This window comes from Camelus ferus, chromosome 31, assembly GCF_009834535.1.
Source record: "Camelus ferus isolate YT-003-E chromosome 31, BCGSAC_Cfer_1.0, whole genome shotgun sequence".
NCBI lineage: Eukaryota > Metazoa > Chordata > Mammalia > Artiodactyla > Camelidae > Camelus > Camelus ferus.
The window spans coordinates 12,162,275-12,190,064 of record NC_045726.1 but is presented as its reverse complement, the minus strand read 5'-3'; the positions used below and the strand labels follow the sequence as shown (position 1 = coordinate 12,190,064).

The 27,790-nt window shown below is 41.6% G+C and overlaps 1 protein-coding gene across 1 annotated transcript; it reads right to left on the bottom strand.

The window, feature by feature from the left end:
* Positions 1-1,828: 1,828 nt before the first annotated feature.
* On the bottom strand, positions 1,829-7,470 carry NEFL (neurofilament light). Its single transcript, XM_032470858.1, has 4 exons — positions 6,321-7,470; positions 5,155-5,279; positions 4,409-4,764; positions 1,829-3,781 (listed from the first exon to the last, which is right to left on the bottom strand). The coding sequence occupies exons 1-4, from the start codon at positions 7,365-7,367 to the stop codon at positions 3,639-3,641; spliced, it is 1,671 nt and encodes a 556-aa protein (XP_032326749.1). The 5' UTR covers positions 7,368-7,470; the 3' UTR covers positions 1,829-3,638.
* Between the last annotated feature and the right edge of the window lie 20,320 nt (positions 7,471-27,790).

Below are 27,790 nucleotides of genomic sequence, written 5' to 3'. Positions count from 1 at the left end.
ACAAGGTATCACCCCACGCTGGTCAGTATCGCTATTATTAAAAAGTCCATAAACGATAAATGCTGGAGAGGATGTGGAGGAAAGGGAACCTCCTACACTGCTTGTGGGGACGTAATTTGGTGCAGCCGTTGTGGAAAACAATACGAAGATAGCTTTAAAAACTAAAAAATAGACTTACCATATGATCCAGCAGTCCCACTCCTGGGCATATATCCAGAAAAGACCAAAGCTCTAATTCAAAAAGATACATGCACCCTAATGTTCAGAGCAGCACTATTTACATCAGCCAAGACATGGAAACAACCTAAATGTCCATTGACAGATAAATGGACAAAGAAGTGGTATATACGTACAATGGACTACTACTCAGCCATAAAAAAAGAATGAAATACTGACATTTGCAGTAGCATGGATGGACCTAGAGATTATCATGTGAAGTAAGTCAGACAGAGAAACACAAATATCATATGATATCACTCATACGTGGAATCTAAAAAAAGTGACATAAATGAACTTATTTTAAAAACAGAAAGAGACTCACAAACATAGAAAACAAACTTATGATTACCAAAGGGGAAGGCGGGGATCAATTAGGGGCTTGGGATTAACAGATACACACTACTGTATATAAAATAAACAGCAAGGACCTACTGTATAACACAGGGAATGATATTCAATATCTTGTAATAACATATAATGAAAAAGAGTATGAAAAAGAATGTATATGTGTATAACTGAACCACTATAATAGTTATATAGATGGTTATTATAATGTAATAATCTATATGAAAAAGAATATATAGAATAGACACTTGATTTTTGTTTCTCTGCTCTTTCCACAAAGCGTTAACTAGCCTGGGAGTGATTACTGAATTGGCTTTCTAGTCATCCCGAAGGCATTTTAATCAATCAAGAAGGTATTAATGCAATCAACATTTATCATGCTCTACTATGGTAAGAACGATGCTCGATGCTGGGGTAAAACTGTGAGCAAGGCGTCTGATTGCCATGCTTATGAGGACCACACTATGCCAGGGGACGCAGATATTTACCCAATGATCGTGGAAATGGATGCCGATTCCAACTGTGTGAGAGTCTGCAAGTTCTCATGAACGCATTTAATAGAGGAATTTGGCCCAGTCAGAGAAGGCTTCCCCAAGGGGATGACAACTGAGTCACCAAAATCTGGGTGAGGCGGAGGGAAAGATAGAAAAGATGAGTGCTCCAGACAGAGAAATCCGCAAAACTCCCTGTGGCAGGAGGGAGAGCGGAGCTCTAGGAGACTTGCCCCTCCCCGCAGAAGTGGGGGAGGGGCGAGGGGTTACGCACAGGATGAGGATCAAGCAGTAGTTTGAGATTAGGTCTGTACAGGCCTTGAAGATAACCTTAAAGATTTGGGGTTTTATAGGAAAAGAACTGGGAAACTGTCGCAGGGTTTTCATCAAAAAGATGGCGTGATCAAAATTCCTTTTCTTAAAGATTAGCTTACTCTAGCATGCTGATCGAAGGCCAAGAGCAGGCACCGGAAGGTTCCTTAAGGTAACGGCAGTGTAAATGGAGAAATGTGGATGGAGTCTAGCTATGCAGGCAATAAAATCAGTAGGACTTGGTGATGGATCAGACCAGAGAGATTAGGGAGAAGAAATGGGAAGAATGATGTCATGCTCAGTCTCTGGTCTGCAGAATTGGATGGCTGGGCAGTGGCGCCATTAACTAGGGAAGGGAATGCAGAACAAAAACTAGAGTGTGGGGGGAGCAGAAGGGAGAGGGAGAATGATCAAGGTACCACACTTGAGGAAAGTTTTTTAAAGACTTCAAATCCATTTAGTTTAGGTTTTTTAGTTTTTTATTATGGCACACAGGATAAATGATGGTACATTGCTCTTACTTCAAGTCATTCTCAAACCAACCAGCTGTTTCCATTTGGCTAAAGTTACTTTTTCACATGTAATTTGCATCTGTTTGAGATTTACCATGTGCAGCATCCCATGTTGAACAAACATAAATGTGAAAAGCTTAGTCTCGGAGGTAAAGTAACACCTTATCTCTACAGAAGCCAATGTATTCAGAATCCTCATAGTTCAAATCTGTAGCATCATGGCAGATAAAGAAATATTTTACCCATTTGCTTTGGTGACAGATATTTAACTAGAAATACATAGTGTGATTGGATCAAATAACTTTAAATGGAGACCACTTTGCTTCCCCATTAAATTCATGACTTTTGAAAGTTGTCTAAACAATCAATATTGAACAAAATTAGTTGACAAAGCAATCGTGTGAGAACAGAAGCAGAACAGCGGGTAGCCAATAATTTCATCTACATTCCACATTAAGTGCAAACGCAAGAGCTTTCGTAACTTTACAGTGAGCAGGGAGGACGGATGGGGTGTGTATCTAATGCAATGTCCAACCAGTTAGAGCTATCATTGAAATCCAAATATTTCCCAATAAAGACATGCAGAGCAATGACACTGTAACATACAAATATACAATCCCCCTGTCAGTGACTGATCACGATTTCATTATCTGTACCTGTAGTTCTTAAAAAGTTTAAAATAGGTGTCATTAAAGGGTATTTACTTGAGGCAACAGAATTAAGCTAACAAGACCCTAAATCATGAGCTCAGGATTGCAGGCAACATGTTTACAAAGGCAAATGCACTTTGATATCCTTACTCCTCTCCATCCAAAATTATACATGGATAAAAACATTATTCCTTCTGATTATATCATTTGCTTGGCTTTCCACTTCTGCTCATGACATTTGGAATATATATTTTAAATGTGGTTATAGGGTGAATTCATATCCCATCCATTTTGCATTTCTATACTAGTATTAAAGTTACCTGTTTACCATAAAAGATATCTTTATCACAAAATTTCGGAACTGCCTCCAAAAAGCCATTCCCAACACTGTATAATACACTTATGGGGCAAAGTATATTGCTATTTATAAAAGAAAGAGAACCCGAGCAACTCATTTACTCAAGTTTATTAGAGGTAAAATTTTTGAGGGGAGAGATTTCATGAATGGTCATGACCTAATTCCATCCTGTGAATTACCAATGGGGGAGCGGGGATGCACTGTAATTGTTGTAATTTTGACTTCAAGAAATTTGGAGGTCACAGTCCACTTGTATGTGTCTTGTATCCGTGCCCTCCCTCATTAAGATATTTGAATTAAGTCAACCACCACAGCAAGAAATGTCATTCAGTGTAACTTTATTTACTATTTATTGCACATAATTCGAGGTCTTTAATTTCTAACCACCAAAGGTTCAAAGGACTATTTTTTCCACAAAGTTTAACATTAACATTAGTGAATTCATTTACTTGTGGGTTTTTTACTGTATTGTAAACATCTGAATTATTCACATTGCCATAGATCCTGAACTCATAAGCGTGGACCATGCACAGGCTGACAGCAAGCCAGAAAGCCACTCGGCAAGCAAACAGATACTCTGCGGAAGGAAAAGTCATAGCACATTTAATGTCCAACCTAAGTCATCTCAGAATTAGACGTATATTGACTTCTTAATTCATATAGTATCTGGAACTCAACTGGTTGGTTGGTGATGGGGTTGACCTGATTTTGGGAGAATGATTCCTGGAATAATTAAGGGAAGGAGTGGGGCTCAATCTTTCTTCTTGGTTGCTTGTTCCTCGCCAGCACCTTCATCTTTCTTCTCCTCCTCCTCAGCTTCTTTGGTTTCTTCTCCCTCTTTGCCTTCACCTCCCTCTTCTTCCTCCTTTGCCTCCTCAGATTCTTCCTTGGCAGCTTTAAGATAAAAAGAAAAGGTACAAACTCCAAATCCAGGGGTCAGTCCAGTCAAAACATTTCTGCTAAGGTTTCACGGAGGAACACAGATGTCAGAACACCTGCCCCCAACCTCTCAGCATCTCTCTCTCAAAACACAGGCAATAGACAATGCTTGCCAGGAATAACTGTCCACTGAATACATACTTAAGTAGAAGGAGGTTTCATCTAGGTCCTGGGAGCTCTGCTCTCTGCCAGAACTTCGGTTTTTCTTTAGTTATGTGTTCAGTTTTCATTTTTGTTTCGTAGGACACGAAACTGCTGAGTTAAATGAATAGATTGTAAAATGTATAATAGGAATAAAAAGACAGCAGGAGAAGGATTTTTTTTTATGTTATTTTCAAAATGTACCAAGCTAATCAGAGAAGCATGTCTCTGGGTGGACTGTCAATTTGAGAAAGGAGGTGCTCACTAAAGGCTGGTTGAAGAAATAGATAAATGTACTATTTCAGATTCAGAACTCATTATGAATAAAACTTCCTCGGCATAAGCAAGGCTTCATTTATCTTATCCAGCTCCTAACAGATAACCACGCCCAGACTGCACTGGAAGTTTACGGTGTTTTTTGTTTGTTTGTTTCAATCCTACCTTCTTCCTCTTGGGCGCCCTCCTCTTCCTCGGCCTCAGCCTCAGCCTCAGCCTCCGCTTCGGCCTCAGCCTCTTCCTTCTCCTTCTCCTCCTCCTCAGCTTCTCCTTCGGAGGCAGGTTCCTCCTTGGCTTCCTCAGCTTTTGCAGCCTCAATGGTCTCCTCCACCTCGATCTGCTCCTCCTGGACGTGGCTGGTGTAATAGGACGGGAAGGAGCGGGCGGACATCAAGTAGGAGCTGGTCTGTAAACCGCCATAGGCAGATCGGCCAAAGACCTGGGTGCTCTGGGAGTAGCCGCTGGTTATGCTTCCCACGCTGGTGAAACTGAGCCGGGTCTCCTCACCTTCCAAGAGTTTCCTGGGGAGGCACGGGGAGGGTGGGGTTGACAAACATGAACAAAGGAATTGTGCTGAGCAGACCACTCATTACCTTCCCCAAAACGCCACCATTAAAGGCAAAGGCAGGTAGGAACAGGGTTGGAATTCTCAAAACTCAATGACTGAGGATGTTGTGAATGAGACTAGAGGGGGAAAAAAACCCTTAAAATAGTCCTATTAGACTTAAAAATGGAATGGGAAGCTAAGAACAGGTCACATTATTGCAGGATTAAAGTCTTCTTGGAAAAGGCCAAAAAGTGAACACAATTATTTCAAAGGACTATTCCTGAAGGTTTCTAATTCAACTCAAAGGATGTCTGATGTTCTTCCCAAGGCAGAAGGGCTGTTCCCTTCGCCCCTCCAGTCTTACCTGTAAGCTGCAATCTCAATGTCCAAAGCCATCTTCACATTCAGAAGGTCTTGGTACTCCTTCAGGTATCTTGCCATTTCACTCTTTGTGGTTCTCAGTTCATTTTCTAATTTGTTGATCGTGTCCTGTCAGGGGGGAAAAAAGAAAAGAAATCCAAGCATAAATCCCTATGGCTATTATTTTACTACAGCATAGCTGCAAAGGCCTAGGTTTAATTAAAATCAAACGTGCACACCTTAGGTAAAAATCTCCCCTAGCAACTGCCTTTTCTCTTTTTACACCCTTCTTTGCTTGCCTAAAAAAAAAAAAAAAAAGATCCAGCTTCACAGAGCATACAATGAAATCAAAAAACGATTTAAAAACTGATAGAAGAAAAAAGTTCTAGTTTTCTTTCATTAATATAGTGCAATGATCATCGTGAAATGCTTGCAAGGAACTAAATTGATTTTTTTTTAAAAAAAAAAAACCTGTTTCTCATTTACTGGTTAACTCTATCCAGATTATATACAAGAAATCCACTTCTTTATAGGAGAAGGAAGTGGCTAAACTGAATTTTTTAATTTTTATTTAAAATATTTTCTATGTATCTATATTACTTTTTTCTCCTCTCCAAAAGATGGAAAGCCTTTAAAAAAACATTTGCGAACATCATTACCTATTACAATTTTGACTCTATTCCTGTCTACTTGCTAAGGGAAGGGAGTGGGTGGTAAAACTAGTCAGATAGCATGCTGGTCACAGTCATCCTTCTGAACTAATGAGAGCTCGTCCCTGTATTTGTTAATTAGATAGTCCAGTCTGTGCCACAAAGCAACCTGTGAATTCAGGGCAGCAGAGAGGCAGGCCAAGAGGCCACGCCCAGCTCCCCATCCCCTCTCCCACCCCACCCAACCCCCTGCAGGGTTGGACCGCCTTACTGCGGAACAGGGATGCAACTGCACCACCGCGCACATCTTCGCAGACTGCTGTCGAGCCCCCACCCCGCCCTCCAAGTGCCCCACCTCCTCCCGTGCAGCCTCCCAGGAGCCAAGTTCTACTCCCCCTAACAGCGGCCTCCAGGAGCCTCATCTCCGGTCTCCACTCCCCAGGCGCGCCCTCAGCTCTCCCCCATCCTAACTCGATTCTGCAGCCCCCGCCCCGCCCCCGCCGTTTTCCCGGTGCCGTACCTGCATAGCACTAATGTCGGCGTTCTGCTTGTCCTCCAGCTCCTGCAACTGCTTCTCCAGCGCTTCGTTCATGCCCCGGCACGCTTCGATCTCCAGGGTCTTGGCCTTGAGCAGGCGGCGGCTCTCGGACACCTCGTCCTTGGCGGCGCGCACCGCATCGGTGTTCTTGGCGGCGCTCTCGGTCAGCACGGTGAAGCGGCTCTTGAACCACTCTTCGGCGTTCTGCATGTTCTTGGCGGCCAGCTTCTCATACTGGGCGCGGATGTCCTTGAGCGCGGCGGAGAGGTCGGGCTTGGTGGACACGTCCATCTCCACGGAGATCTGGGCGTACTGGATCTGCGCCTGCAGCTCGGCGATCTCCTCTTCGTGCACCTTCTTCAGAAAGGTGATTTCGTCCATCAGGCTGTCGATGCGCTTCTCGAGCTCTGCGCGGGCGAGAGCCGCCTCGTCGGCCCCTTTGCGCGCCTCCATCAGCCGGCCCTCGGCGTCCTCGCGGCTCAGCACCTCCTCCTCGTAGCGCGCCTGCAGGTTGCGCAGAGTCTCCTCCAGCCCCTCGCGCTCGCCCTGCAGCGCCTGCTTCTCGTTGGTGGCGTCTTCCGCCGCCAGGCGCAGGTCGCGGATCTCCTGCTCGTACAGCGCCCGGAAGCGGGACGGCTCGGAGTGCTTCTGGCGCAGCACCAGCAGCTCAGCTTCCAGGACCTTGTTCTGCTGCTCCAGCTCGTGCACGCGCTCGATGAAGCTAGCGAATCGGTCGTTGAGGTCCTGCAGCTGCGCCTTCTCCTGGGTGCGGATGGACTTGAGATCGTTGCTGATGGCGGCGACCTGGCTCAGGTCGAGGTTCTCGAGACTGGGCATCAAGGAGCCGGAGCTGGAGGAGTAGCTGCGGCGCACGGACAGCGAGGAGGAGACGGGCGCCGAGTAGCTGGAGTAAGCGGAGCGCGCGGTGCTGTAGCCGCTGCGCACGCTGGAGATGTGCACCCGGGGCGTCTCCACGTAGCGCCGTTTGTAGGAGGTCGAGTAGTACGGCTCGTAGCTGAAGGAACTCATGGTGGCGGTCGGTGTCCCCCGGCCGGCGGCGGCGATGGGGGCCTAGAGAGAAGAACGAGGGAGAGAGGAAGAGGGAGGGATGGATGGCTGTGTGCGGCTCGGCGCGGTCCTGCCACCCCTATTTATACTCCAGGAGGATTCTGACGCAGCCTGCGATCGATCACGGCGCGCCTGGCCGGTGGGGGCAGCGCGATGCTGCAGCCAAGGGGCGGATTCTGCGCAAAAGGAAGGCGGGGGCGAGCCACAGGCCGCGGGGAGGCTGCGGCTCTCGTTCTTTGCACTTTTCTCCGAGGCCCTCTGTTTTCTCCGAGACCCCGTACCCCCCCCCCACTCATTTCTTCTCTACTCCCACCCCATCGTACTTGTTCCTTGACCCCCTAACACTCAGATTCGAGTGTGTCCTCTATAAAAGGTTCTCACTCCCTTCTGACACCTTAGTTTTCCATATCCCTGTACCTCGGAGACACACTCCCCTCCTGACTCGCCCCTTCCCCACCGGGGGTCGTCATCCCCTTGGTGTTCATGGTGACAGTGCTGTACCTCTGGGGCACCGGAGATACAAATAGGTGGCATGTGTGTGGCATATAAGGGGGAAAGTTTTGTATTTCTTACTAAATGTTTCTGGCACTTTCTTGAATTTATGGCCCTTTCTCTTGGTGATTTTTCTTTTTCTCCAATGCGCTTCTTACACACACACACACACACACACACACACACACACACACACACACACACACACACACACACACACGTGAAACTGCAGCACTGCAGGTGTTGCTTTTAGCATTTCTAAACAGAGCAGTTCATGTCAGCCTTTTAGTGTTCCTAGATTTTCTCATTTCTTTCTGAGGAGCGTGTTGCAGCTTGGAGGTGGAGGAGAACCGAGAATGAGTTTGAAACTAGCCGGGGAGGAAACCGACTTGCCAAGGCAGCGGCGAACTCCGTGGCGGGGAACTTAAGACTGTCGCACGCTGCCTGTGTCTGCTTCGTAAGCCTTAATCCCTGCTCGGCATCGCCAAGCCCATCACACTAAAAGCCCCTTTCCCTCTTTTGCCACCGGGTAGCACCCAACCTGATGATTTCAACGAGCCACGCAGGTGGCTGATTTTCAGAGGGGAGCTGCTGCCGCCGCCCCGAGCACAAAGTGTGTCTCCTGGGAGCAGAGCTCAGCCCCGAGACAGCTCGTTCTGGGGCGGACAGAACATAGCCGTGTGGTTCTTCGCCCCGGATTCACTCCAATGAATACACAACAGGTACAGTCCGAAATCCATGGATTTCCTTTTGGAAACATCCAGGTCCCTGAAACACTGCACGCCGTAATGCACACTAATACGGCCCCTGCGGTTTACAGAGCATTTCCACTCACATTGTGTTAGGGTGTCCTCCGGTTTCAGGGAGGGATCGCAGAGATATACACAGGATACCTAACGTTTTTCTAAGCAAGCTTTTAACTTTTGTTTTATTTGTATAAGAGTAGCATTTGATGCACAACGTACTGATTTTTTTTTTTTTTTGAAAGAAGCAAATGCAGGGGAAACATGACAGTTTTCAAACTGAGAAGCCGGGATCGCTTTCCCGGTGATGCTGAGACATCTAAGTGCTTGGAGCAGACTCCACAGTTGCTCCCGGAGGAACTGCAGTCCTCTCCCGGCGACAGGAGGGTGGGATGAGGCTTAAACCCCTGAGGTCCTTTGTGACTCTAAGACATCTTTCCCTCTTCGTGGTAGAGGAAAGAATGCAGCTGAGAACTTGCATGGGGTTTCTAAACAATCTTTATGGTCTCAAATAAATGCAACTTCATTAACATTAACGTGGGTAGCTCAAATCTATCAAGAGGTCCATCCACACTCAGTCATTCTAGGATTTCAAGCTGAGGCTGTCCTGATTTTGCTTGGTCCTGGCAGATACGGTAGCACGCTTATTCAGATGACTTTATAGCCGACATATCTTTGATCTCATTGATCAGTGATTCAACAGTGGGAAAGGCTTCTCTGGGGAGAGGAAGGGGGTGGTTGTGAGACCCTAAGCAAGCCGTAGTCTTGTCTGCTCCCAATTACCCACATGTGGATGACAAGTGACAGAATGGATTTTTCTTTTAACCTGCCTCATATAAACTATATAGTTTCACCCTCGCTGTGTGAGTCCGCCTACACTATACTCTTAGGTATTCACTCACTCATTTCCTCTGTGCCAGCTCCCTTCCCTCAGTTTCAGGTCACCCTCAGAGATCTTAAGTCCATCAGCATTTTTGCCAAGGCTCCTCCTGGCCGAAGCCCTTGACTGCGGAGCAGGCTGCTCAGAAAGAGGGAGGCGACTGATGGATGCTGCAGGGATGGTGAGATGCTGCGGAGAGAAGGAACCTGTGGGGCATCTGCTGTGGTCCTCTGGACAGCAGGAAAGGGAGGCACCCTGGAGTGGTGGAGGGTAGGAATGAGAGGGCAGGGACCCTTCCTCCCCTTTGCTGAGCCTGGTGAAAGAGGCATGGGGGGAGGGGCAGATCTACTACATTTAGGAACGAAGACCCCTGCTCTAGTTCCGTAGGTCCTGGCACGGTCACTTCATTCTTCACTGCAGCCTTATGTTACGGGGTCCCCTGGACCCAGCCCTCATCTACCTTCAGCCTTCCTCTGCTGGGTATCTGCTGCTTTTTTTTTTTTTTTAATATTCTGTCCAGTCATCCTCCTTTTGAACTCCTCTCCCCAGCATTTTGCTCTGAATGCCCACATGGCATTTGCTTTGTGTGTCAAAGCAAAGGAGAAATGAGCAATTCAGAAAATCTGTTTAAAAAAAAAAAGAATTTTGATTTTCCTTCTCTTACCATAACTGTATCTGCATGAGTGTTGTTGGCAGTGGTGCCGTTATTTTTTTTTTTTTTTTTAGAAGAAGAAGGCTCTTTGGTTTTGTTACACACTCGTGCATTTATTCCCCTTTAAGCGTATTCTCCACCCACATGAAACTGGTTGAGGGCTGCCAACAAAACACACCCCTAGGAGATAAAAAAATTATTTAAAAAAATAAATATACAAGTATGTTGATGAAACTCATTAACAGAATTTCTACTACTCTGGCTATCCCTAATAGCTCTGTATTTCCCTTAAAGGACTATGTGAAGTATTTCAGTTTAGAAGTTAAATATATTAACATTACCATGAGCTCATAAAATTTAACTCTTAGAACCACTGAAAAAAATTACTCCTCTAGCGCCAAGAAAGTCAGAAGCTTCAGATGGAGAGGACCTGGTGACTTTCATTTCATTATTCTAAAAACCCTTTGACACATGGGAAGTTCTGTGTTGGCATCCGTTTAGAAAAGCTCAGCTTTAGGCTGAAATTCTTATGAGACAGACCTCATGAGAGCATCAGGCCAGGGGTCAAGAGAGCCAAGTTCTCCTGCCACCACTGAGCTGCAGGAAGAGCCCTCATCCAGAACAACAGTGGGAGGCCCTCACATCCCCGTCAGGCAGATACATCATTGTCAGCAAGGTTGGCATCAGTTTGCTGATAGGAGGAGGGATGAAGGAAATAAACCCACATAGGATGCTTAGCCTGGGACAGGCATTTGACGTCTATTATTTAATCATTCCAAAATCTCTATGAGATGGATCTTGCCGAGGCCCAGAGAGGTTTAGTAATATGCCAACCCACACGGGTGCTTCAAACTTAAGCTCTACCTGTTTTCGGTCTGAATAGCACCCTACTCACTACACATACTGCAGCCACCAGCATTTGCTGCCTCCATATGTCTCTGTGGGATCTGATCATTGCATGCCACGGTCTGCAGAATCTAACGTGCATCCAGTAAATTTCTCTGTTTAGAAGAGACCCATACGAACTGATTGATCCCGTGAGGAAATTGTCAACGAGCGTGTTTTACTTGGACAGCTAGTGGTGGCAATAAACTGTAGAATTATTGTAGGTTTCTTAAGTGTCCAAATGTAAAATAAAATGAAGGCTACCAGTAGAATGTGACACGTCTCTGGTAATGTCACTTTCTAGACACGACTCGAAACATCTGTTTACAAGTGTTTTGTAATTTTTGGAATGAATGATCAAAATACAACTTAGCTGATCTAAACTCTTTAAAAGAACTATGTGATGACATCTACCTTCTTCCTAATTAAAATACTCTCATTTCCCACTCTTGTAAATAGGTTTTCTTTGGAAAAGTGACCTTCAAAATTGCTATAAAGAATAAAAGAAAAAAATACTGGCACCCAGCATCTCATTATTGGCGTTTATCATGCTTTCTCCCAATCTTTACCTTTTTAGAAAGAAATATGAGTAAAATCAACAGAAAATGTATAATGTGTGGAAGCCACAAATATATTGCTTCTCTGCTTCTTGTAACCAGTTTACTTCTTTATATATGATGCCCACCATAGGAATCATCATACATGCAGCCCCCCAATCTGTTGGGAAATGTATTTGAAAGAAAATTTTACTCTCCATAATATAAAATATGCCTAATTTTACAGCATCACGTTGTGAAGTAATGCATTATCAGGTGTGCTGTGCGGCTCTATACCACATAGAATGAAGTGGAAACGAGGATGTCATCTGAATAGATTAAAAGTGAAAAGCACGTTTATATGCAGAACACGTGCAGTATTCAAAATGACAGGAACTTGCCGCTGTCCAAGCAGAAATGATGGTGATAGAACTAGCCAAGGTAATGCATGTTCTCCCTACAGGCCTGTCCCACAGCACCCTGCCCTTAATCACAGTCACCAGACCCAGAGGTAGGAGGGTATGGTGGGGACATTAAAGGGCTTAATTTGCAGTCATTTCAGGCAGGTCACAGCCACATTGGTGCAGACTAACAGTACTAATCCTGTTTGGCGAGTTGTGCTTTCCTGGCTGCAAGGAAATACATGCTGCTTCTGCAATCTGGGTACCAACTAGCCACAGAAACATCCCACAGGGCACCGAGATTTCTTTGCTGACCTTTACAGTGGTTTAATAAATCAATCCGGAGGAAAGTGAGATTTACTATTTGCAAAGACAGTGGATAAGCATTTCCATCTGCAAGAGACAAAGGCCCGGGGTCGGCTCCTTGACAGCCAGGCTGGAGCCCATCCAGGGCAGCGTTCACTTCGCTGCTGCAGGAATGCAGCAAATGCTCGTGGGCGGATCCCCGGCTTCCTCCAGGCTGCTGCACCAGGATACGTAGCGTTGGTATTTGGTAAGTTGAGCGTATAAGAGACTGTCTGGATTTGAAAAGCAAAACTTGATTGTGTCTAAATCGCTTACTGATTATCAAATAACTCCTGTGTTCATTCAGCCACTGAGTCGCCGAATGCTGGCAGAACACTTATAACCTACACAGTTCTGTACAAGTGCCAGGGGAGGTGCGGCAGCGCAGGGAGTTAGAGCACAGCCTCTGTCTCCAAGGGCTTGAAAAATACCCGAGCACAATAAAAAGTCCAGCTATATATACAACAGCATGGATGAATCTCAAAAACAGTATATTGAGACTGAGTGAAAGAGGTCTTAAAGGATGCATACTGTATGATTCCATTTATATGAAATTCTAGAAGAGGTGAACCAAAATCCATGATGGAAAAAAAAAATCAGAACAGTGGTTGCTTCAGGGAGTGTAAGGTGAGGGATGGCTGGGAGGAGGCACCGGGGAACTTTCTGAGGTGATGACATTATTCAATGTTTCTGAAGTTTGGATGATACAGTGTCTGCTTTTGTCAAAACTCACACTGTAACAGGATTTGGGCGTTTCATTGAATGTAAATTGTACATCAAGAGAAAAAAATGTAAACCGTGTATATACACAATTATAAAAACAAATTACCAGTATAAAAAATGTATTTATAAATAGAAATATGTGACAAATCACTTTTAAAAAGAGCTAAGCAGACAAAGCCCAGGCACGTGACATTTCAAAGAACGGTGCAAAAGTTATAAATAAAAGGCAAAATTCTAGGTGATGTCTCAAGGAAGAGAAGAAATGTACAAGAAATGGTTGCTATGATCTGAGAAAAGGGAGGGGTCACATGAATGAAATGAGTCAACATTCTGTGGCTGGTTACTATGCCAGCTGCTTTGCGCAGGTATCAGATTTAATCCTCCCAGCAGCTCTCTGAAATAGATGTGATCATTATTCTAAAGATGAGTAGATACTGTATTTCTATTAGTCCATCCCAATATTGCATTAAAATTTTTTAGCCATCTTACATTGTTGCCTCCTCTTGAATTTGTATAGACTTAAAAAAATTTTTGGTAAAAAAAATTAAATTAAATTTTTAATTAAAAATATAAATAAATAAAAATAAATTAAATAAATTAATAAATTTTTAAAAAATAAAAATAAAATAAATAAATAAATAATAAAATTAAAATTAAAAAGCTAAGGCTATTAATTTACTCTGTGGCTTTTATAAAAACCTAAAAATAGAGCTTTTATTTATTTTTTTAAGATTAATCTTTTTTAAATATTAAATCTAACTTTTAATATATATGCTTTCAGCCCATTGTTCAAATCTGCTGTAATAGTTTTAAAATTGTCTGATTTTATATCAAATTCAATAATGAATGAATTTCCCAATTAAAAAAAATTCATACCATTATAGGTGTGTTTTATGTGGGTGCTTCATAGACTCTTGGGATTGGAAGGTCATTTAAATGTTTTCCACTCAAGTCCTCCACCCACTTTTTCCTCTTTAGCAGTTCTTACCCTTTGCTTTCCTTATCTTTTTTGCAGAATGGATTATTCCTTCCCACTCTCCCTCCTGACTGCAGCCATTGACCATTTTTTCTCAACAGAGCAGAAATCCCTAGAGAGGCAGTAGCACTGGTGCCCAGAAATGAGCCTTGGTTTTTCACCTCCCTGTTTCTCACTAGGCTCAAATTTCATGGCATCTTCACATAACACAGAGAATAACAGTGATATTTACCTGGAGAGATGAGACTTGCCAGGCATTTCTGCATCAGATTGCTGGATCCCTGCAGCCATTCTATGAGGCAGAAACAGATCCACGGGTGTTACTGTCCTCACTTTCTAGATAAGAATGCTAAGAGCTCTGCATAGGTTGAGGATTTACCCCTACATTGTATCTTCTCTAACAGTGGAGCTAAGACTATCACCCAGGTTCCCGGTCACCAAATTCATTGGCAATTTTTCCTCTGACTCTCACAGTTTCATATGCACCAGGCCTCTCCTTTTTCAGATCCACCTCCCCTCCCATGGTGCCCTTCCAGAAAGGTAGGGAAGCCCCAGTTGCTTCTTGCTTTCAGACTGGATTCTTGATACGTCACTACTCCAATCAAAGCTTCATCACTTAAGCCTGAATGGCTGTTAAAAAGCCAATGGCAATAGAAGAGGTAAGAGTTAAAGCTGATATTAGTCCTTTATACCTAAGATTGAATATGAGGTTAATACTTCCTTTTGAAATAAAAGAGTGCAAGCTGGAGGACCTTGAGCAGTGAGCAGTGAGGAAGTGGAAAAGGACAGTAAGTGCTGCTGGGAAGAGGATGCTGGTCAGAGAATAAGCCAGAACGTTGGCAGGACTGTAACAAAATATCCCCATGGATTTGGAGTTCACGCCCAAAGCAAAGGCTCCTACCTCCCTGGTATGACTTGACTGGGATATAATTCCATATTCATCGCAACCAATTAATGTTGGGATGACCAGGATGTATTTAAGTCAGGGAAGAACCCCAAAGCTTTATTTCGAGATGCCTTCCCCGACCTGAACTTTGGCCAAAGAAATTCTGTGACTGCTGGGCACTTGTCTGAGCCTCTCTGTCTTACATACACCAGGAAGCTGCCAAGCACCTGGGAAGAGGCCAAACGGAGTCTGAGACGGGAAGAGGAGAAACAAAATGGTGTAGCCACGCACATACCTGGTACCCAAACTTAAGCAGGGAAATGAAATCGTAATCTCATCATTTAGGAAGATAAGGAAAAGGACATTTTGCATTTATTAAGCATAATTGCATGCAATAATAGTCATAAAAGCTCTGTGTCTGGCGCTGTGCCAAGTCATTTGCTTGCATAGTTTCATTTAATCATCACAAAATCCTGGTAAGTTGGGTACTAAAATCATCCTCATTTTAAAGATGTGAAAACTAAGGTTTAGACTTGTGCCTACACCCTATGCCTAAAGAACTCAGCTATATATGTCATTGATCTCTCGTGAATTAAATATTATTTCCATTCCTTAAGGAGGAAAATGAGGTTCAGAGAATTTAAGAATATTGGTCAAGGTCACACAGCTGGGTCAAGGTCTGTCTGAATTCTCACACGTCCCATGTTATGACCAAACTGCAAGGAAGTTCTTGAGATGTGCTCTGCAAATAGGATCTCTCACTCCTTTTTTCCCTCTGCAGTATAAATTTGTAGACTGATACAAGAAGAGGCTGCAGTAGAGTTGACAATGCCCAGATCACATGCAAGTAAGTAATCTATACAATGGTCATTTAGGCACAGCATCCCAGACAGACACCAAATAAGTCAACACTGGGCTTCATTAGCACGCTCCAAAAATAGACCTCCATCACTGCAATCATTTACAAGAACCAAATTGCTTTGAAGCTTGTCTCTCCAGATACAGGCTCGTTGCTTTATTGCTAACTAGCAATTTCTTTTATTACATTATCTGGAAGAGGAAAAAGGCACACTGAAAAAGATTCCCTGCACCTCTCAGGATCACTTACTCCTACAAATTTAATAAACTGCACTACCAAATCGCATTACAACAACAGATGTGCTTTTGAATGGGGCTGAGATGTTTCAATTTGCAAAGTGTTTTTTTTCCCCTTATGCCAGAAAAAGTTTTTTCCCATTACACTGATGAATACTTACTTTAGAAGTTCTCCAAATTAAAATTTTCTTCCAAAATTAATCCCCCAATTTAGAAAGATCACTTTAAGTAAGGCACACAGCTCTGTCTTAACAATTAAATGTACTGATGGGAGGAAGGCTGGATGAAGGAGACTGTTCCAGGCACAGGGTAATAGCTGTTCAGAAGGGCATCACTCCACCTCTGAGGTGGCCTTGACCCTAGATGTCATCTCAGGTCCGCTGCCAGCCAGAGAGTCTCTGATCCACAAGTATTGAAAAGGTGAAAAGCAGTTGGATAAGCTAGGACCAAGGAGCACTCACATCTTAGCAGTGACCATAGATGAAAGTTAAAAAGCATAGCATTATTCCAAAACTTGAGACCTGCTAATATCTCAGTTCAGATATGAGCTCAAGACAGAATATTAGCAAACACCAGCAGAATGAGATTTTTGAGGGAAGAAAGAAAGCATTACTAATTGAAGTTTTCAGGGAATATGTATTTGCTTATTTGCATTAAACTCATCTTTCCAACAGAATAGAGCTAATAAGCAGCTGAACAGCTGTCAATATTTTAGTCAGTTGAATTGGTTCCCATTCACCCAGGACAATAGAATTCATTTTCTCCCTTCTGATTTTCAACAAACACAATAGAATTCATTAGCTCTCTTCTGATTTTTTTTTTTTTTTTTTTTTTTTTTACTTTTCATGGGTTGATTATGAAAGAGGATGCTTCTCAGAATTAAGTATTGATACAGAGCATGGGTTAGATCCACTTACATTTTCCTCCTAGGATTCAAACCCCAGAATGATTAGAATAGAGTCAACCTGACTCTCACTCTCTCTTTCCCTTTCTCCCTGTAAAGTCTTTTGGTTGCTTTTTATCTCCTGCCAAAATGTGTGTATTGATGGTTTCCCTTCAAAGAAAAGAACCTAAGAATTTGAACTCAATACCCAAGGAATAGTAGACCGTGGAGTCTGGGGTTAAAGAGAGGACGGACAATCTCTAGGTGTCACTATGGTAACCACCTTAATGGTGAGTGGAGCCTGCTGTTATTTCAAAAAAGAAAAATAACAGCTAAATGTATCAAGTATCATCTTTTCCAGATAATAAAATTTTCTGGATGTGATATTGTCCCATAGATAACACTGAAAGTCCACATATTTTGGGGAAACAACACTGAAGAGTGGAAAAGCACTGGATTTGGAACCGAGGTGACTGTCTGCTCCTAGACCCAGCTCTGCCACTAACCAGGCATGACCATCTTTCAATGGGGTCACATGTTCCCCTGGAGGGACAGGAGGACTTTCCAAGAGGTTCGCCAGCATTGGTAGTGCTAAGGGAATCTATTTCCAGGTCCCCAGTGGCCACATATAGTCCTTTGTAAAATCTATCTGCTTGCGAACTTGTGCAAATTCTGCTTTGCCACTTTCACTATAAATTGAATGAGCTAAATCTGCAGCAACAAGGTTTTGATAAAAATGTATTTAGATCACATAGGGAGATAAGATAATTTTGCTTTTAACGCTGTATGGGTAACCATGTATTGAAATTAAAAGTATTCCTGTTCCAACTCTTTCTAAGTTTAATGAGTTAAATAAGGTGCCTCTAAGTGAAAAATAAACAGATATAATTAATAGTCATTTGATAAGACTTGGTGAAGCCTCTTTTGGTATTCTTCCCAGAAATGGAGTGAGTAAATTCTTTACCCATCCAGAGATAAATCTTTATGCAAGCTAGGTGCTTTCCAATTCTTTGCTTTTAACAAAATTAAAGGAATACTTAATCAATTAATTAGCTAATAGATCATTAAAATATTTTTATAATAGGTCAATATGTGCTTTTTGGCTTCAAATTTGGAAAGATTTCAAATATTGAGTGACATTATAAAGCAATATAAAACTTAACACAAAAACTTCCATTCCAGTACACTCGTATATTTATAAGTACACTTGTATACTTTGGTGCTTATTTAGGTAAACAAGATTTCTCAGCAACTTTATATTTTATGTGTGTGTATGTGTGTGTGTGTAGTTTTTGAAAAGAAGGGAGAAAACTGTTTGATTATTCATTCATTAATTCTAGCATCAGTACTATTCAACGAATGTATGGATTCATTGAGATTCATTCCCAATTAAAGTTCATTCTTTATTTTAATGATTACTTATTAAAATTTATAAGATAGCAATGTTTTAAATCATTGTGTACTAATAGCACTGGAATCATAATTCAATCCAGAAAACTTTATAATACTTTGAAGCTTATTATTACATGAAATAAAATATTTAATTTACAATTCTTACACCTATTTTTATTGCAGAGAAGAACAATAGAATTCTAACACAAGATTTACAAATGTAAGATATATTATATTAGGGGAAAAATAAGGTAGGAAAGAGAAATGGAGAAAAGAGTTCAAGGAGAAAAAAGGAACTATAAATTTGGCAGGTGAGGAGCTTGTTCAGGCATTTTTATACAAATGATGATGGATAACATGTGGGTATTGTATTTAGATTCCATTTGATATGTTTTAAAACTAACTTAATTCTATTTATAAATGTCTATATTTAGAATACCCTGGAAATTAAATCTTTTGCAACAAGCAACTATTTAAACTTAAGATGAAAATTTTTAGATATCAATTTAAAATCAAAAGAAGGATTATACAGATTTTTAAAATTCTCCTAGGGGATGTGTGAGCAAAAAAGTGTTTGAAGAACACTCCCTTGGGCAAAAGATTTTATAGACATTTTCCCAAAGAAGATATGAGTGGTTGACAAGCACATGAAAAGATGTTCAATTTCATGGATCATTAGCAACATGCAAGTCAAAACCACAGTGAGATATCAATTCACATCCATTAGAATGAACACAAAAAAAAAGACAGACAATAATAAGTGTTGACAAGGATGTGGAGAAATCAGAGCCTTCAAGCATTGCTGGTGGGAGTGTTAAATAGTGCAGCTACCTTGGAAGAGTTTGGCAGTTTCACAGAATATTAAACAGAGTTGCCATATGACCCAGCAATTCTATTTCTAGGAATCTACCCTAAAGAAATGACAACATACATCCACACAAGGATCTGCACATGACTGTTTATAGCAGCATTATTCATAATAGCCAAAACAACCCAAATGTCCATCAGCTGGATTGATATAATATGACTTAGCCATAAAATACTATTTGACATTAAAAAGGAATGAAGTACTGACACACACTACAGTGTGGATGAACCTTGAAAACACTGTGAAACATTATGTGAAAGAAGCCAGTCACAAAGAAACACACATTTTATATTCCATTTTTTATGAAATGTTTAGAATAAAGTCCATAGAGACAGAAAATACATGAATGGCTTCCTAGAGCTGGAGGAGGAGGGGAAGCAAGGTTGAGGAGTGATTGCTAATTGGTATAAGGTTTCCTTCTGGGGTGATCAAAATATCCTAAAATTAGATGGTGATGGTTGCACAGCTCTATAAATATACTCAAAACCATTGAATTGGACACCTTAGACAGGTGAATTTCACTGTATATAAATTTTATCTCAATAGAGCTGTTAGAAAACACCACAGATGCAATAAGTACATACATACAAGTTAAAAAGAATAAATGAATGTTCTTTAGTTGCTTTTACTCCCTTTGTGTGGAGACAGAAGGGATTGATCCAACTCTCAGAGAGAGGGAGGAGGAGGAGGAGGTTTGACACTGGCAAAGAGACAGGACAGCCAACGGACCCAGCATGGAGCTCAGCCCAGGACAGGGCAGTGCAGGGCTGGGCAGAGGCTCCTACAGACCACTTCACCCCCGTGGTTCACGCGTTGAGGCCAAGGTCGTGGATTTGGTCCTCCAAAGCCAGTTATCTGTTCTGTGACCAGAGCCGAAAGTAGTTGGTGAAACGCAACCGTGATTCCTCTTACATGAAGGAATTTACATAACTTCTATGTGTTGTCCTCAATCAATAGACTAGGTTGAACTTTCCACCAGCTTATCCACTCTAGGGAGGAGCGCTGCCTGATTACTGTGCATCTAGGGAAATGAGAGGGGAAACTGACAGGCAATGAACTCTGTCCTTGGAGGGGGAGGGTATAGTTCAAGTGGCAGAGTGCATGCCATGCACGAGGTCCTGGGTTCTGTCCCCAGCACCTCCTCTAAAAATAAATAAACCTAATTACCTCCTGTCCACCACAATAAAATAATTAAATAATAGATAAATAAAATTTTTAAAAAATTAACTCCGTTCTTCTAGCTACGAAGATGGCTGCTTTTGTCTACCTCTCAACTGAAAAGAAGTAACTAAATTCCCAATTCCCAATTTAAGTTTAGAATATATTCAACATTCTGTTTTCCAAATATGGGCTTCCATTTTTGAATAGCATAGTGGGAAAAAGCAAGGAGGAAGATTACTATACATCGAGGTGCTGTCAGACCAATATCCCTTTGAATGGTGATAGACTTACTCTATTTTTTCATTGCTTGAAACTTTTTGTTGATTTAGAGCCAGTTTATAAGCCACAAAAAGAAACCAGTGACCTCTACATTACAGTTACCTTATGCTTTTCTTAACAATGTTATCCAGTTTTATCCTTGACTTTATTTGGTATTTGGGATTCTCAGTGACTTGATCATTTCCAAAAAGCAAAATGTAAAAATGGGATACAAATGATCTTTTTCAAACCAATGGGATTTATCACATGTTCTAAAGGCATTTCTCAAAAGAAAATTTCTACCAGTATTTGGAATGTTTCTGCTCCTTGGAGAAGTATTTACCTCCAGATCTGTAAATAATTTATTTTTGCCCTTATTTCTTGATTGTCAATGTGGGACTGTTAATGTAAAATGAGGATGTGTGTCTTTCTTAGCACATTCCTTACCCACCCCATGACATATTATGCTTTTTAGTTCCTCAGTTGGTTACATTTGTAGATTTGAATAATATATCTAAACCTCTACGGATTCATCAGATGTAGACGATGAAGTGCCCCACTTTTTCTTGTGATGAGAACTCTTAGGGTTGACTCTCAAGAATACGAGAATATTAACATTAATGTCCTCCCCCTTCACTTTGCTTCTCATCTCTCCCCCCACCTTTATCTGCACTTCTGCTTTTACGTGGTTAAGACTGCAGACTTTTATAGTATGTTCTATATTAACCAAAAATAGTTTTCTATACTCTGTCTATGTTGATCTCAAAAGTCAAAAACCAATCTGTGGCATTTATGTTACTGTATCTGCACAAATATTCCTCATTGCAGAAGCCAGAGCTATGCTATGATGATATTTCCTTTCTTCAACATCTTTTTTGTTTGTTTTCTTTGGCGTTTCTAACTTCTTTTCTTCGTTTTTCCTCGGTCTTGGCCTTTACCACATCCTCAGTCTGTCCAGTCTTCTCAGCCTACCACCTGGGATAAGGAATTCTTCTTGCATCTCAGAGCCTGGAGCGCTCCGCCCTCCTGCTCCTGTCTGAAATGACCGCTCTCCCAGGCAGTTGCACGCTAACCTCCTGAGATGTCCGGAGATTTTCAGTCCTGGTCTGCAACCATTCCTGGGTCATGTGTTTCCCTCTTCCTTTATTTAAAATTTGTTTTTCTAAAATTTGTCCTCAAGTGTTGAAAAGTATCTCTGTTTGCCCTCCTGCTGCATTGATACCTTTCCTGGGTATATAGATTTCATGAAAAATACATCTTCCAACACTTCTACTAATTTATCTGTGTTTATTTATTTTTCTTTTTTGTTTCTTTTTTTATGAGGGGGAGGTAATTGGGTTTATTTATATTTGGAGGAGGTACTGGGGATTGAACCCAGGACTTCATGCATGCTAAGCATGCGCTCTACTACCTGAGCTATACCCTCTCCCACTGTATTTATGTGCATTTGCCTATTTCTAAGAGCTCTTGTTCTCTCTCCTTAATGTAGCATCTGATTCTTGTTTTACAGGACTAATTCTCTAAAGTATTTCTTGCTTTGGTTATAAGATGTCAGTTAGTTTCCAAGCTATAAACTTGCCTATCATTTTTTAAACAAACTGAAATTGATGATTAATTGATGCTCCTTTCTAAACTGGACTGCTAAAATTCCCCAGCTTTCCTCCAGCTTGCTAAGTTCTCCTGCAGCTATACGGATGTAATTGCACAAGCATTGTCCTCATGGACTAAACATTCAGGCCAGTAAAGAAGCAAGAGACAGATTCATCTTACAGTTCACTTCGTTTTGCTGTTGTTCAACTTGTTTGCTGAAAGGAAGCAGGAAAAAAATTCAAAAGGCTTATTAAATGAACTAAGTGAGAATAATTTAATTCAAATAACTTAAGAGCCAGTTAACTCATTGCAAACCCCATGCTGCTAAGTTAGGAGATTTTAGCTTCTGGGCAAACCATCAAGTCAGTAAGATTTTGGGATCAGAGGCTTAGATTCTCTTAACCCCACAGGCCATCCAAGTAACTTATGAACCAAACTGAATGAAAGATACAAACACCGCTTCAGGAAGCACTAAAGAGAAAAGGCTCGGCTTGAATCTGTTGGTTTAATTTTTATACAACCGTCTACACTATTTATTAAGAACCAGTCAGGTTAGTTGGATCTTTTGAAGAAGACGTTTTCTTTATCTTAAAAAGTGTCCTTAACATTATTTCAGAAGGGCAAAACAACACAGCTTGCAAAACGACAAGACCAACATCTAGTGGTGAAATACGTACACTGCAGGATAAATTTAGACCTAGAAATGGTAGCAATCTATTTCCAACTCTTCCAGAAAGGGGCATTGGCTTTCAAAAACCAGGATACCTAGAGTCACCCCCCAAAAAAGACTATTCAAAATGGTTAAGAAGACCATATAAGTGATGCAAACTTTAAGGAATGGATGACATAGTAATCTGAACCAAGTTACTGTTCTGTGGCTGCAAACCACATCAGCGCATGCTACCTCTAGGGCTTCTGCTGTTGAATGCATGGGCAACACAGAGGCAGAACTTGGTATTTTTTTAGCATAGGGGCTTATTAGCTCCAGAGTAAATACTTAAGATACTTCTGAGAAAAATTGCAAACCTCTGTTATTTGTTTAGATTTTGCATCTTCTGGCTGGATTTATGTCATGTAGATTCTTGCTTACAGTGTAATGAGTCTTATAAAGTGCTTGGGATCAGAATATTAGGTGCCCTCTAATTACCTAAGTATCAGTTTCCCTGCTGTGACCCACAGATGCCAGAATAGACGTAATAAAGCTTCAAGGATTGCATTTGCAGTTAATTATCTTTGATGATATGCTGGCAGCCAGGTCATCAAACTGAAATCCACCTGTGGGCAGTAGAAATGTCTCAGAATTGTGAGATCAGCGCAAAGGCCTCAAAAAGACACAAATTTTGTTTTAACCAACTCTTTTTTTCTGGTTGTAAAAATTATAGATGCCTATTTTAGAAGCTACAGAAATATACAGAGAAAATATATATTATATGTATGTGTGTGTTACGGTTTTCATAAATCTTCACTCAGAAATAACCACTAATTTTGGTAGGTTTTCTTTAAACGTACGTATATTATAGTGAGCTAGAGCTAATTACATAGCCTGTTTACATAGTGACGTGTATAACAACTATGTGTGGCATTTTCACTTCATATCAAAAGCATTTTAAAAAAAGATAAAAAAAAAACATTCTTCTGTATGGCACAGGGGACTATATTCAATATCTTGTAATAACCTTCCATGAAAAAGAATATGAAAACGAATATATGTATGCGTATGCATGACTGGGGCATTGTGCTGTACACCAGAAATCGACACCTTGTAACTGACTATATTTCAATTTTTTAAAATTTAAGAATAAATTTAAAAAATAATTTTTTAAAAAGGAATTTACTTAGATCATGAACTCTATAAAGAGCAGATAGCACTGAATTGAACTACCCAGGGTCTACTGTGGACACTTGTACTGACCTCACTTTCGCCCTACCACCACCAGAAAGTAATAAACCCAGATATGTTACACGGCCCCCGGAAAGAGTGATGGATCACCACTGTCTTAGGACAGCTGGAAATATCTCGGAGCCTAAAAATAATGGGCCACATTAGCGAATGCAGAACAGTTATTTGGCTAAATTAAACTTAGCTACTATCAAGAAGCTCATTCCAAAATGGGATTTTTTTTAAGTAATAATAGTAGTACCTTATTAATTATTTATAAGGTAATTATACTCGAGCCCCGGCAGTCTCCATCCATCCAAATGATACCAAAAGTGAGGGTGAGAGAAGAAGAGATGGATATTATATTCCCATTTTTTTCATCAAAGACAGTATTTCTTGAGGCTGAGAGTGGTTCTCAGTAAAGGGTATAACCTGAGATTTTTTTATAATATTTACATATATGTGTTCTGTAGAGATGGTGTTCCATCACATCTGACATTCTATGATGTCACACGCCTTTCTTTAAATTCACAAAGTATACTTAGAGCAGGTGAGGCTGGAGGCAGGAAAACCACAACACATCTAATCACAGGCTGCTATGAGCTAAGACTTCAGTGATGGCAGCCAGCTGCATGTGCTGTAGCTGGAATTACCACTTACCTTCTCTCAGCAGAGACTCAGGACAAGGGAAACAGACAACCTCCAGGCAAGCCCACGAAATAAAGACTTCAACCGGTCTCTTGTCTAGAAAGCCCAATATTAAAAATCTGGAACAATGAATGCTCCACTGAGGCACAAAACCACCACCACCACCACCAACACCACCACCAACAACAAAAAACCAGGCAGCCAACTCTCTGACCCAGAAACAAGGCCCAGGTCAGAAGCTGGTTTAGGTGTCATCTATGTACACAAGCCTAATAAAAACTAAGTGAATGGTCATGACGAACCTTCCAGACTCTTACATTTACAAAGGATAGAGGGCGAGGGGTGACTAAGGAAGTTGCTGAGGGGTGGCTTAAGAGTTCAACATGCTTAGTGTAGAAAATTCAAAATGTGTGCAAGTAAAAATCTTACAAAATCACTATTGATATCTTAACATATTCCCTTCCAGACTTTTCAATGCATACATGCAGGTTTATGTGAAATTTTACCTAGATTGGGATCATGCTCCATGCAATACTATATCTTGCTTTTTAATAAAATATTATATTTACTAAAAGCATATGTCCATCAGTAAATATTCCATGACTTATTTTTAAAACTTCTTTATATTCTTTCACATGTGTGAATCATTTGTGTTTAATTTATCTCATCTTGTTGGACATGCAATTAGATTCCCGGTTTCTTATTAGTAATATGGCAATAAAGATCCCTCTGCTGTAAACTGTTGTCCCTAATTGTACTATTTCCTCAAGATATGTCCCTATACCTTATTTTGTCCGGTGTATATGAACAATTTTTAAGCCCACACTCTCTCTAGCAGAATATAACACCCAGTTCTCCAAATGCTCACTGATGGTGTGCATAATCATTTAAATCTTTGTTCTTTGATAGGCAAAGTACATATTGTCACTGCGTTAACGTGTAGGTGTCTAATAGGGAGCAAAACAGTTGTGGTGTTTTGTTTTGTTTTCATTTGTTGGCGGTTTTCTAGACATAGTGCATGTATGTCCCTTCCCCTCTCTTTTTGATTGCTAGTTTGTCATCAACTTCTAATCAACTGCTTCTCTTATATTTGTGGCAAATAACTAACTTATAAACGGACAATATCTTCCCTTTGCAATTCATCGGATTGCCTTTACACGTAGCAAGTCTTACCTCGTGCTTAGATAAGAGACGTCTCTGTGATTACCTATTAAAGCAATACACACACGCTCACACTGCCTTAATCCAAAGAATCCAATCCTTTTATATCAACTCCTGCTTTTAGAAGCTGTTTCTAAGTGAGAGGAGACTCAGTTTCCGCACCTGGAAGAAAACGGTGATAAATGGGTCCGTTTTCGTTCCGAGTCTTACCCGAGCCATCAGCATGCGCACGCGCACTGGAGCAGGAGCCTCGCTCCCCGCTGGTACCCGGGAGCAGCCAGCACGCGTGGTCTTTTCCATCAAACCAGCTGGGGCCGACAATGTGATCCCACGTTCCGCCACCTGTTCTCTCCTGGGCCTGGTTGTGCTGTGATGAGAGTTGGGGGGGGGGGGTTTGTTTTTAATTTTAAGCACTAAGAGATTAAGGAAAATTCAATTATTCTAAACTGGGAATTGGTCTTCCAAGAGCACCCTTAAAAAAATAATAATAATAAAAAAAATTCAATGCCCAGATGAAAATCTCAAGAAAACTCTGCCTGAATTCTCTGTCTTAACCAAGTAATACTAGGTGGCTGAAGACAAGGACCTCACCTCTCGTTAAACTTTGGTTTCCCCATGTGTCAAGTTCAGGCAGTAAGCCCTACTTTGCATTACTGGGTGACAGTTAAGTGAGATAAGGTTCCTAGCCCAGGGCCTCCATGAAAAAGCACTTAATTAAGTTTGTTGAATTTGAATTTAAGGGAAGGTTGAATAAAATAGTGGCAGCTACAAGGCTTTAAATTCCAGCCTCGCAAGATTAAGACCTTTTGTTCTTTTTTGTTTGTTTGTTTTGCAATTCTTTTTTTCTTCTTCTTTCCTGAATCTTAAGGTCCTTCCCTAGAGTGTAATTTCCTACAGTATCTGGCACAAGAACTAGGGACACTGGAATGGTGTGTTCCAAATGACTTGAAAACTTTTGAAGGTGAAAATTCTTCAAGAAGTAAAAACCAGACCAAATCAGTATACAAACAGGAAGCCTGGTCTCCTAACTCCTAGGTTTGTGTTCACCTGTCACAGAAAAATAATAAGGGTTAAGATTTATTGAGGGCTAACCGTGTCCTGGACACTGGGCGAAGCTGATAGGATATTTTCTCATCCTCCCTCCAACCTGTACGGGCGGGGTCAGCATCGTTTTGAAATTACAGAGGAGAAGATGGAGTCTTGCCCAAATTCAAACAACTAGTAAGGGATGGAGTGGGAACTTTGTGCAGGTTCTGGCATCAGTATCCAGGCTCCTAACAGCGACTCAAATACAACTATGCGTTGGAAGGAGCGTGTAAGTCATGATAACCTGTCATCAGACGGGACCACAACTTCATAACTCGCCCAGCAGCATTATTTCCAAGCTATTCTGGAGGAAATTTCTGCTTCCCAAGTAGCTGAGCAGGACCCTGTGGGGCCTTCCCGGGACAGACCTCTCCCCCATATCCTCTGCTTTAGGTCCTCTCTAAAATACCCAGGTGTTAGTATCTTGGGGGTATTTCCTGAGTTTTTTGGATGCTAAAAACCACCACCAAGGGGAAGAAATTAACTACTTGATGATCATGAGCAGGTAGCCCCCAGACCTTCTGGTGCCTAAGGATTGATTACCATCAACCAATCAGAGAATTGTGCACAGCTGATCACAGACCATGGGTGGCCTTTCCCTGGGCTGGCCTTTAAACATGCTCAGCTGAAACCCTTCAGGGAGTTCGGGGGTATTTTGGGCACTGGTGACTCATTCTCCTTGCTTGGCCCTACAATAAACCTTTCTCTGCTCTAAACACCCATGGTTCAGTGTTGGTTGGCCTCACCTTGCATCATGCACATGAACTTGTGTTTGGTAACAATTTTGGAAGCCAGCCAGGAGTCTGTGCCCATGGCAGGTCGACCTCAGCCAAGGGCAGCCCCT